The sequence below is a fragment of the Chenopodium quinoa genome, unplaced genomic scaffold (assembly GCF_001683475.1).
Source record: "Chenopodium quinoa cultivar QQ74 unplaced genomic scaffold, ASM168347v1, whole genome shotgun sequence".
NCBI classification, from domain to species: domain Eukaryota; kingdom Viridiplantae; phylum Streptophyta; class Magnoliopsida; order Caryophyllales; family Amaranthaceae; genus Chenopodium; species Chenopodium quinoa.
In genome coordinates, this window is record NW_018744092.1 from 1,112,219 (window position 1) to 1,125,162 (window position 12,944).

General features: G+C 40.3%; 1 protein-coding gene across 1 annotated transcript; it reads right to left on the minus strand.

Moving 5' to 3' along the window:
* Positions 1-83: 83 nt before the first annotated feature.
* Positions 84-7,311, minus strand: LOC110691765 (the record flags this gene model as incomplete). Its single annotated transcript, XM_021868709.1, has 7 exons — positions 4,550-7,311; positions 3,489-3,655; positions 2,414-2,470; positions 1,161-1,241; positions 650-684; positions 426-515; positions 84-261 (listed from the first exon to the last, which is right to left on the minus strand). Coding segments are annotated over exons 2-7 (501 nt in total), but the record flags the coding sequence as incomplete, so codon positions are not given.
* Positions 7,312-12,944: the final 5,633 nt, after the last annotated feature.

Sequence of the window (12,944 nt, forward strand, 5' to 3'; positions counted from 1 at the left end):
TTTGGATTTTCGGATCGGATCCAAATAACCGAATTTTAATTCAAATTGGATCGGATTGGATCAAGAGAGAAATTCGGATCGGATCGGATTGGAAAATTGAAAACCGAATTATATTTCGGATTGGATCGGATTTGGACTAAATCCAAACCGAAAACCGAACGGACACCCCTAATTACAAGTCTCGGAGACGAAAGAGCAATCCCACTTCCCTTGACTGATTTTTCTAGTGAATCTTTCAGATCCTCACTTCGTATTCCAATTCTGATCAATATGACAGTAGACAATAAGGGACAGAGAAGCACAACATTAGTCATCTGAATAATTAGGATGTAATCTTTTATTAATTATTATTATACATTTTTTTAACGTTTAGCATAGTAAGAAAGGTGAAAAATAAGGATGGTCAGGTAAATTTAAGGGTGTACTTCTTTGTTTTCTTTTGCCGGAAAATTTGTGGAACTGAATCCTGTGATATGTTGTCCGCATGCTGGTACAACAGTTGCAGATACAAGAAACTGCAAGAGTTTAATGACAAATATTAGCTGAGCAGTTACAGAGAATCTCAAAGGCTTGGCTTCAATTTAATCAACCTTCACAATATTCAAGTTCACCAACACCTAGAATATAACTATTAAAGAAGGTAGCTAACCTAAATCCAACTCCTGAAGCATAACTCACTGCTGCCTAAGAAACATACAAAAGAAATGCACAAGTAAGAAAATAGAATCATATACCACTATACCAGGTTCAAGAATATTATCACCTGCTATAATCAAGGGGAAATAATATTATAACAGAAGATTAGGTATAGCTTCAGGGTTTTCATTGTTTCAAGATTCATTATATTTATATTAAAGAAAATACTCCGTAACAATTTTTCTTGTGATTAAAACTCACCTCCTAAAGTACATATTATCTTGAGCATATTAAAGAAATTTTAGAAGGAATTAATTGACCACATCACAGAACATAGTAGGTGGTTCTTTGTAGTTGCACTTGCACTACTCATGACAACTTATTGGATAAGCAAGACATACAGTTTGAAAAAAAACCCAGAGGAATGCAGTTACGTAATAGCTTTATAGTCAAGTTTTTTGTAGATATGCTATCAGCATAAATGAGAATACCGACTGTACATAATTTCCTTTTACTTATCTTACCTGGATTGAGAATATGAATAAGCAATACCCAGTACAGGCGGCTCCAATCCCCAGAGTCATGAACTGCAATTCCCTCTTAAGCTGGAAATGTAATCATGCTAACATCAGCAACGTTAATGACCAATCAGCTAGAAAAACTTGGAGATTGATCCATGGGAAAAATTAGAGAATTTAGATAAGGAAATAAAAATAGTTTATTTATTTATTTATTTATTTATTTTTATATTTATTTTACTGTGGCTATATATACAAGAATTTCCCATCATGATAATTAGCATAAGAAAAAAGGTCAGGTACAGTACTGTTTGACTACAGTTAGGAATATGAAATATTTCTTAGGCCATCTTAATTAATTGTACAAACCTTAAATCTACTGTAGAAATAATAATTTTTCCCTGAAGGAACTAGCATAAGAGTAATATTTAATCTCTGATCATAAATTGATTGTAAACTACTTTATAAATCTTTTAGGGATGGAGGGAGTAGTTTATAAGCAGATGCTCCAACCTCATATCAATCTTAATGATGAATTTGCACCCTATTCCAGTTAATCACTAGTATTACCAATTCTTCCATTGGATATTTAGAGTTTTGTTTGGAATGCACCAAGAATTCTTTGTTTAACCATTTTGGCCAACATTGAATGTTTTTAAAGTCCTCTACTGCAAAAAGTAAAATGCTTGACATATTCCTATATAAAAGAAAGTTTATTTTAACAAAGGATGCAGATAGAATTTACAGAGTTTGACATTTTTTTATTTTTTTTTTTGGATTACAGAGTTTGACATTCTAATTGAGTTAAAACAGTAAAAAATATAGTAAGTTAGTATTTATTAAAGATTCATTTACATCAACTGCTGTGAGAAGTGTCTGTCAAATATGTCATTGATAAGTAACAGATAAGAGGAGAAGAGAGGAGAGAGGTTTAAGTTGATTCATTGATTAAAGATAGCTTCCAGTAGCATATTTATAATTTAACTAAAAATTTGAGAAAAAAAGATAATTGATCCATCTTTGGTGTGGAGTGTCGTCCTCAATGAAGGTCAGACATAATTTAACAAAGAGAAAATCTTAATTGGATAGTATTTAATTATCATCACTTCTCAGTTTCTCATGTAAAAGCAAATATAATACGACATCATCATCTAAAAGATATCAGATATAACATAATTTCAATATAATCTTGAAGCTGAGGTAAGAAAAACATAGGCAATGAGTAGCTATTTTCATGCATGTAAAATCAAGGGTCTTACAGCTTCATAATTTAGAAAGTTGAGCCTCCTTCTTCTTTCCCTACTGTCCTGTAATTCCTATTATCAGATGCCGAATCAGTAAGTTGTCTGTTTGTCCTCAAGAAGTGAAATTGTATAACAGCCTACAAATACAAAAGGTTGAGGAAAGAAGGAAGCATTAGCAAGCATGAGACAGATGTTAAACCAGATCTTATTGGTTGGCTTCCTATTGATTGGTGCAGAAGTTTCACCCATCAGAAACCCTGTGTCAGGCTCGTCAAGGCCTGACAATACTAGAACAAAGAAAATTGAAACATGCGAATATCGAAATGGTAATGTTAGGGTTGGTGAGTGCACAGCAGAAGCGAAGATGTGTTTGATTGAGAATTATAAACTAAATTGATAATTGGCAAGATAATTAATATAAATGAACATACGATTTTGTGTAACAACGAGCACTTTTATTCCACTATTTGAAAGTATGAGAGTACAAGAACCCTTGAGAGGGTGATTATTACAAGAGAACTCTCACTATAAGAAACTCACAAAGGAGTATTATGATAGTAGTGGAATATTACGAGGGAGAATATTTTGTAGAAAGGCTTGTATTTGGTATGGCTTCTTGTGTTGTGTTCTTGTTATTGTTATGCCCTTGACCCATATTTATAGGTGAGGATGGAGGCTTCTAGATTCTTATGGGAATTTCTCCATAATTATGGCTCTTAATCTAGAGGCTTCTACTTTTAATATTCTCTAGAATATTCTAGGAGATATTAAAGTTGTAGATAACTCTAGAAAAATCAAGTGTAATCTTCTCTTGATTTTTCAGGAAGCTTCTAGATTATACTCTATCAATATAATGGGCTTATAAAATTTGGGCCATACCCAACAGGTAAATTAAAGACACAAGGTATTCACTTAAAATACTAGATACTAGAAAGAATAATAAATTTGGGGCTATCTAGAGAAAACCAAAAATGCATCGGGTCAATTCCAGATTTCCAGATATATTTGAATAAATTTCTAGATTTATAGGCGAACTTAACTACACCATTATCTACAAGGAACAAATGGAGAACTAAAAACAGTGCGATACCTCTGGATTTGGTTGAGAGCTATAATCTACATCAGCAGTTTCATCATCAATGACTCTCATTACCTCTTTCTGAAAAAATCTATCAGAGTATTTTGTTATAATATCTCCCTTCAACTGTCTTTCCCTGAAAAATTCTCGCAAAACATCTTCATCAGCACGTTTACTTGCTGAAGAAGATCAGAAAAGATATAAGCATGATGTCATAATAGAGCAGCCTTATTCAGCTTATAATTTCAGACATGGTCACATGAGCACATTATAGTCAATATTGTCAATTTTTACAAGGTGAGGTCTGCTTATTCCGGACAATATCAAAGCACTCTGCGAGATTTCCACCATCAATCACCAACTTAAGCATACCAAAGAATAGTGTTCTATCAACCTGAGGTCAGGCAATTTGAAAAATAGGTTCAATTCTATTAAATTTGAGTCTTTGCAATTGCCAATTCAACCGGCTTTATGACAGCAAGCACATCAAAAAATTAAGCTCGGATTCATGGTAGAACATACAAGTACACAATGCAAAATCTTTGCTTTTGCCAATTTGATCCACCTAAGGACAAGTTCTAGTTTGGTAAGACATTAGATAATTCTTTATAAAAACCAAGGTACTATTCCTTTCACCTGAATTCATACACCACTGACAATGACAATTCGACGACAAGGACGACGACAACAAACTGCCACAAGAAGGCGAGTTATGGAAATCTAGTTACACGAAACCAATACAATCATAATTCAAGATTAAGAAAAATTTAATTTGAACTTAAGGATAATACCCAAACACAACATTCCAGAGCAAGAAATAAGATAGGCAACAAATAGTATGAATTTCAGCCCATTATAAGTAAATAAATGCCTCATATACATAACCCCAATTCAAAATGATGAAATTACACTCAAATTCGTAACACCCAGATCACCTCATCCATGAAATTTCATAAATTTAACCCAAAAAAAAAAAAAAAAGATAATTTTAAAAACCCATAATTCTAAAACACAGATTCATGAAAATGTTGGAAGTAGCAAGAAAATAAAAAGTAGGAATTTATAGAAATAACCTTGAGAAAGGGATTTAAGGACAGAAACAGTGGGATTTCTGAGTGAAGATGATTTGGGAAACAATATACTGCTACTTTGATTTGAATTTGCAATTGAATTTCTGGCAAAAAAGAAGATGTTCGTAAAAAACTGGGCAACTTCCTGGAAAGAGTCTCCATTCTGCAACTATGTAGAGTGTAGTTAGTTGATAATCAATGGCAGAGTAAAGAGAATCGGGTGGTTTGCTTAAGTTGTGTTGAACTTGATTTTTTTTGGATAGATCTTTATCTGCTATACTAGTCAAGTAGTAAGTGGCAGTGAGCCTAGTCACCAGACTGTATTACTATTACGGCAAATTCTAGTAAAACCATGTCTAGCTTCGATTGATATAGTCTCGGCTCATTTCCATCTTTTCCTTTCCAGTAACCCCGCTTGTAGTACAACTATTTTTTTCATTTTTTATGGGATTAAAAATGAGGCGTTCTAGTTGATCTTTTTGATAAACATGGCATGTTTATTAAATGACAGATTTGTAAAAATATGCTAAAAATTTGCACTATTTATGGTAGATTCGCTAGCAATCCTAGCATCATTAACGGGTTTATTTTATAAAAAATGTGCATTGTTCATGATGGAATCGCTAATACAATTAGCGGTTCCACAATAAATGCTGCACATTTTTTATTGTTTATATACAAGATTGCCATATCAAGATGATACACTAGTATTTTCTCAAAATGAGTAATGACATTTAATAAAGCTTCGAAAATATGTGTAGATTGTTTCGGGGTTTATGGAGTCCCTCGGGAGAGTTACAATTCCGAGAATGGATGTCGACCGTCTATACATGCAAAATCACGGAAGCTCTGGTTGGGGTGGAGTTTCGCCTCCGACGATCAAGTCAGTATGAATCCGAACGGAGTTTAAAGTGCGAAATGTAGAGAGTTTTCTCTTGGATTCCAAGAGAGTATCTGCAATTAATATTCCTCAAATTTGTGTGGATATTTCTGAATGTGCAATAAATGGGTTTGAGGATCAACTCCCCTTTCATGGCTTGGACTGCCATGTGTCATCAGAGGATTGATTCTTTCAGAACCTCTCTGAGGCTGACACGTGTCAGCATGCGATTGGTCCACGTGGACTGGGTATTTTTACCCTAAACATTTGCCCCTCACAGGTGTGACGTGGCTTGCCACGTGGCACATGTGACAGGTATCACAATCTGAGAAGGCGACGATTCGCCTCCTTTTCTCTTTCTTTCTCTCTTTTTTTTTGTTTTTTTTTTGTTTTTGGGAAGTGACAATTCGCCTTCTGGGGGATTTCCTCTATAAGTAGAAGTCCACCCCCCTCATTTTCCCCATTTTATACTTTGAGAAATTTTCTGAGAAAGGGGAAAAAGAGCTCTGAGACCGACTGCCATTTCTTTCATAACCGCCTGCCCCCTCTTCACTCAAACCGCTATCGCTTGGGTACCCATTACTCAATACTTATTAGCACCGTCTAAGCATACTTTAATTGTTTCCCTCTGCTTTCAATACACCCTCATCCGGTCTACCGTCTGGGGGATCATCAAGCAAGATTGCAGAGACACGCCTGGGATTCATTAACAATTTTTAATTGCTTTCAAAGGGGGTACATCCGGGCAACCGTCTGGGTACCTAGCAAGCAACAATTGGATTTCCGGCTGCTGATTCAGCTAGTCAACCTTCTCCACTTCTATAGCTTCTACAAGGTACCGTCTTTACCCCTTGCAACTCTTTTGAGCTTTTCCGGTTGTATGCTTTGTAAAGAATAATAGACTTACCCAACACACACACGCCATGGCCTAGGACAGTTGTCAGCTGGTCCCCTGATACGGCTGAGTCTAGGACTGGGGATGCCGTCTGGGGGTGTTTGGACCACCCTTTCTCTTCCACGAATCCGACCGTCTCTGTGCATGTGCAGGACAGGATGGCTCGGACGAAGCGGACGGCTGTTGACCTCGACTACAGATCAGACGGCTCAACTGAAGCGCCGGCTGACATAGAGTATAACGACCTCTGGGCGCTCCCAGCACTCCAAGTGATGACATATTGGAGGAGTCTGAGGAGTTAGGCGGTGATGAGACCGTCTACTAGTCGGACTCAGGGGAATCAACATCATTAGAACCAGATGCCTTCCGGGGGGAGGAGGAGGCGTACAAATGGCCCGGGCCATCAATAATCCCACTGAAATGAGCATGTCCGCAATAGGCATAGTTACCCTAAATGCCACCTTCCCCTCTTTTATTAAGAAGTGCCCGGTTGGTGATAGGTGGGATGTATTAGTACCGCCTGCAGAGGCAACCGTCGTCTGGGATGACGACATTGATCACGACGACAACTATTTCGGCTGTTATGAGGCGGCGTTTAAAGCCGGCCTCCGGTTCCCTCTCCACGATGCCATCAGAGCTATATTGAGAGGCTATGATTTGGGCGTCTAGCAGTTAACACCCAATTCTTGGGTGAACATTTTAGGGTATATTGCCGCCTGCGAGATGCAGAGCGTAACGCCTAGCTGGGAGGCGTTTGCACATATGCATTACCTTAGCCGTGCCCCAGGCGGCTGGAGGGCGTGGTATACATTGACCACGCACCCGGAATACATGATGACGCTTGACAAGCCGTCAAAGTGGAGTAATTGGAAGAGCAAATTTTACTTAGTCTCCTCCCCCTCCCTTCGCCTGAACCGTTGATATGTTCATTTTATATAGAGATTTACCTCCGTCCCTTGGTCATATTTAGGAGTATTATTGGCTCTTCGGAGTCACTTTTATTACTAATATGCGTTTTCTAGTATTTTCGTAGTTTTGGAACTGTTTTATAGGAAATTGCAGATTTGGAGCATTTTCCCGGACTTATGTTAAGCCACTACGAGCATTGGAGAATTATGACCGTATTTCATAGCCCAAGACCGATTGGAGTCATCAAATCGGTGATTAAGGGCTCGACATAGAAGAGACCGAGGCAATGGACCAAGTATTCAAGACCCAAGGTAGAAAACCCGGAGTTGTGCCAAGAGAAATAGCCCTAAAGTGAAGAGGTCCAGCTTGCCCGAGAGCTCGCCCGACCGGGCAAGCCCTCGCCATGAGGCGCGCCCGGTCGGGCGAGGCATATAAAAGAAAAGAAGGCTTCGCCCTGACGTGCGCTCGACCGGGCGCGAGTAAAGACTAAAGGATAAAAAAGGCAGGCCCGGCCGGGCGAAGCTCCGCCCGACTGGGCGTGTGTTTCTAAAGGGTTTAATGATATAATTTGTTTTATCTTTTTAGCCTAAGTGTAAATATGTTTTATTTTAGGAAGTTAAGGACGTTTTTCTACACTCTAAAAAAGCTTTTGTCAATACTCTTACTTTCTCTCTCTACACTCTTGAGTTTTATGCAATTCATTATTTCCATTAATTTTGGTAACGATTTCTTCTCTTTACTTTCAGTAATTTAATTGCTTTGATTTAATTATGCTTTCTTTAATTGCTTTGCTTAGTTTAGATTTTAATATGTGTGATTAGTTTATTTTCTAGGGTGGTGGGGATCCATAAATAATATGAAGAGGTAATTTACTATTGTTGATTGTTAATGCTTTGGTTGATTTCTAATTGATTGAATTAATGCTATGCAATTAGATTAGGCCTGGTTTAATTGTATGAGTTATGCAATATTGATTCGAGATTTGAGAGATGAGAATTGATGTTTAGGCTTAGTTTCAATAGGCAGGCTAATTTATAAATGGTTAAGTCAAGATTTGAGAGATGCGATTTAATACCGGTAGATTAATTCTATGATTGTAATACGTAGTGAAAGCCTTTTATAATCTGATTAATTGATGCATTGATAATTGATTTTTGTGTTTTACCCTGGAATATTATTTATTGGTGAACCTGTACCCTAGGTCTTTTATTATTGATTTCCTCCCTTACTCAATTTGCCTTAGTTTAATTATTAGTTTGATTCTTATTAAAAACAACTTGATTACTTGATAATTTAGATTATATTAATTAATTAGGAATAGAAAGACTTGTTTCCCTGTGGATTCGACCCTAATTCCCATCTATTTTAGTTAGTGGTTTAGGAATTACTTTTGATTAGGTGATACGACTTTAGCCTATCAACCCGTCAGCTTCAACGTTATAATACACAGCCGGCTCTCCTGGACGCAAATAATGGAGGCGGGGCTCTTCCAAAGGACCACCATGCCCTTAGATGACGGGTCCGAAATAATTGTACCCAAAAATTGGGTGCCCCATCCGGACTGGCTAAGGGATGAGGCCTTCCTTTCCGCATGCGGCCTTAGCACCTTTTTCAGTAGACATATGTAGAGAGGTTAACCGACTCTTTTCTGCCGCTTATATTATTCTAAGTTATATTTGACTTGTTGATTTTCTTTTTGTAGAAAAAGGACTAGAAATGGTGCCGCCTGAGAAGACACCGGCCAAGTCTGCTGCACAGATCCAAAAGGATCAATTAGAAAAGAAAAGGGCCCAACTAGCGGCTAAAGACGATGGGGTAAGCTCCGGCTGCATCCTTTTTACCGTCTATATAGTTTTGATGTCAATAAAGTTGTTAACCGATTGTGTTCTGTTTCAGGCGGGGAGTAAGAATGTTCCTCGCTCAATCTCAAAAATGTTAAAAAGGTCGTCTGAGGAACCCTCCCAGGCTCCTTCCAAGGTAAGGAGGGTTCCGGTTGTCCCCCCATACTTCTTGAAGGCTGCTTGTATCTGACAGGCCAACTTCAGCAGGCAAGAGCCTGAAGGACCTCGGTCTAAACACCTAGGCGGTTGACCTCGAGGCGGGGGAAACTAAGACGCCCTCGAGCCGGCGTCCTGCTGCAGCAACCGGCTTCAATGCGGCTGGGGGTAAGGTGACCCCTCAGCCTGAAAAATGAAGGTATGACTTTCACCTTTGACCCCCCCTGGCCGCTTGGGCCTATATGAGTCAAGTCCTAAGCTACCCAATCAGGGGATTCCTCCGACAGCCGGCAGAATATAGGTGCCGCTTATGCTCGTTACTTAACACATAACTCTGTTGGTGTAGATGTCTCTTCCCATTGGCCTGACCTCCAACAATATGCAAGGAGGATGTTGAGGAACCTCACCCGGACTGAGAAGGACGTAGTGTCGGGTGTGCATCAGGTCAATATTGACCGCATCAACTCGCTGCTTGCTGAGGTAAGTCAGCTTTCCACCGGCTGGGGTACAACTATATAATTTACTCTTTTGCCGGATGTGTCATCATAGTTAAACTTACACTAATATTAATCGGCTGATCTTTACAGGTGATGCTGAGGGTAGATGGCCTCAAGGTCCCCTTGAGGAAGAAGTAGGAGGAGGTAAGGGACGCCAATAGGCGGGCAGCTGATCTCATTGATGTTACTCAATACAACACATTAATGTATGAGATTAAAACTAAAAGCCGGGAGATGAAACAGGATAAGCTTATCAAGGAGCTCACTGCGGCTGTGGAGACGGCCAACAAGAAGGCGGATGACTTTGAGTTGTAGGCGAAAAACCTCCAGTCCGACGTCAAGGCACTGGGGGATGCCAATAAAGAGAACACCCAACTGAGAGCAGACGTCTCCCGACTGCAGAACGAGCTGACCCAGGCGCAGGCCGACCACTAGACTAAGTTGGCGGCCGAGAAGGACCGGCTAGTCGCTGAAAACGAGCAGGACTGTGAGGCTCGTATGAAGATGGCCTGGTCCCTCATCCACCCGGACTGCGATTGGGAATTCTTTGAGCTGAGGTACAAGTACGCCACCGAGGTGTATGATACTCAGGCTCTTGGCCTTGAGAAGCTGGCTCCCTTCGAAGAATGGACTGGTATTGTAGAGGAAGATCAGGAGTAGCAGGCGGAAGATGAAGTGTCGGTTGATGCCAATCAAGCCTAACCTCAGCAAACTCAAGATGATCCTCCATTCGGACAGGGCCAGACGTCTTCCACTCCCCAGCAACAATGAACTTAATTTTTATTTCCGGCCTACGTGCTGAGTGTTTTATATGTACTCTCTTTCCACCCCGGACGTAGTTCTGACTGACAATTATTTTTAATAGAATTTTTCCGCCTGACTCAGTTTTGCCTATATTTGCCCTTGATATATTTTGCTTTAATTTTTTCAATTTTTTCAAATTTCTGTTATGCACGAATATTTTTGCACATAACCTAACACATGCGATATAACGGGTGTGTTGGCCTTATCTGCCCCTGGACGGTTGTTTGCTTGGTATTTTCCCCACCCTAAGGAGACAGCCGTCCAATCGAGCATCCGGACGAATTGACAGACGGTTGGCCGCCTTTAGAAAATTTTCTCAAGTTATTTTCTAAGTTGGAACACCAGACGGTTTCGGCTAGGGGACCAACCTAGATTACTCTATTTACCGGCTGTGATTTAGCCCTTAGGGTAATCAGTCTTTGCTAGTTGCATAATAGCAGGTGGCCATTGGCCGAGTGTAGGTGTCATAACCATGTTATGTTTTAGCTTAATTTTGATTTGTAACCGGCTGTAGTACCTTTGGGCAAAAACCGGCTAAATCTGACCAAGATATCAGTTACCGTTTGTGTTTCTTTGAAGCAACAACCGGTTGTATCTAGGTCTCAATTAGTTATTCAAACGGTCGTGAGTTATCTTTAACCGAGACAGTCGGTTAAAGTCGCTTGAGTTGTGATTTATAGAACAATGTACCACCCAAATGGGAGATGCTCTCTTCGACGAATTCACCCGAATAGGCGTCGCCGGTTGCCTGCTCATGTTGGAGCAGGCGGCGGTTGGAATGCCATCCGGCCATTGGCCTCAAAAATAGCTGCTAAGTTTACGACTTAGATTATTTCTAAAGTTAGAGCAGACGTATGCCTAGTTGTGCATGCACAGGCGGGACTTTGTATAAGAAACCATAAAAATAAAGCATCTTTTTCATTAATATACTCTATTTACAAAGATTTACAAGTCTTTAGAAGTAGTACTTTTTCAAGTTGTCTACATTCCAAGTTCTGGCTAGCTGCCTGCCGTCTAAAGCTACCAGGCGGTAGGTGCCGCCTCTAACTTCTTCAAAAATCCGGTAGGGGCCTTCCCAATTAGGGGTCATCTTTCCTTGCTCATTGGCCCTACCGATTGCCTCCATTTTTTGTAACACAAAGTCCCCCACTTTTAAGGGTCATTTGTGCACTCTTCTGTTGTAGGCTCTTGTCATTCTCAGACGGTAAATCTCATGACATAAGGCAGCATTGCCCCTGCGCTCCGGGAGTGAATCCAGTGCTAGCCGCATGGCCTCCCAATTAGCTTCTTCATCATAGAGCATGATTCGAAGTGTTGGCACATAATGTTTAATAGGCAGGACAACTTCAGTGTCGTAGGTCATGAGGAACGGGGTTTCACCGGTTGCCCCTTTTTCAGTTGTTCTGATAGTCCATAGGACATGAGGCAACTCATCTGCCCATAGACCGACAACCCTTTCAATTTTCTTTTTAATGCTGTCTGAGATGAGTTTGTTGAAGGCTTCAAACTGGCCGTTTACTTGGGGATGGCCGACCGATGCAAAACAATGTGAGATCCCTTGATCAAAGACCATGGACATAGGTACCCCAAACCGGGTGATGATGTTCCTCCAAATAAAGGAGATGACATCCTTTGTCTTTATGCCCTTGACCGCCTCTGCCTTTATCCATTTGGTGAAGTAATCAACGGCAACCAGAATGCATCTCCGTCCGCTTGTAGCAGGCGTATATGGACCTAGAATGTCCATGCCCCATTTGGCGAATGACATTGGGCTATAGATAGCCGTCAGATTAGTAGCCAGACGGTGTATGAGTTTGCCGAATTTTTGACATTTATCACACTTCTTCACCATTTCCATGGCATCTGCCTCAAGAGTGGCCAAAAGTAACCTTGTCGCCTGGCCCTTTTGGCTAGAGTTTTCCCGCCTATGTGTGACGCAAAAAAGCACGAGTGTAGATCCTCTAGAACCTCTTTCCCCTTTTCCGGGGTAACGCATTTCAGGAGCAGCTAGAGGTAACCCTTCTTGAAGAGCTCTCTGTTGTGAATTTCAAAGCTTGTTGCACGTTTTTTCATTGCAGCCGCTTCTGAATGAGCATCCGTCAGAGTGTCGTTTGCCAGATAAGCCCGGATGCCATCTATCCAGGTCAAGCTTCGGTCCAGAATGCTAATGGGATCATGTTCAATGCTTCTCTTTTCCATGACTTCCCAAAAGATTGATTTAAGCGCATCATATGAGGCGGATGATGCCAGTTTAGAGAGTTCATCCGCCTGATTGTTTTCTGACCTGGGCACTTGAGTTAGATGGAATTCATCAAGTGTCCCGGCCTCCTCTTTGATCGCCTGAAGATATTTGATCATAGCCAGATAGGTGGCCTCATAGTCATCATGGTATTGGCTAACAATCAACTGAGAATCA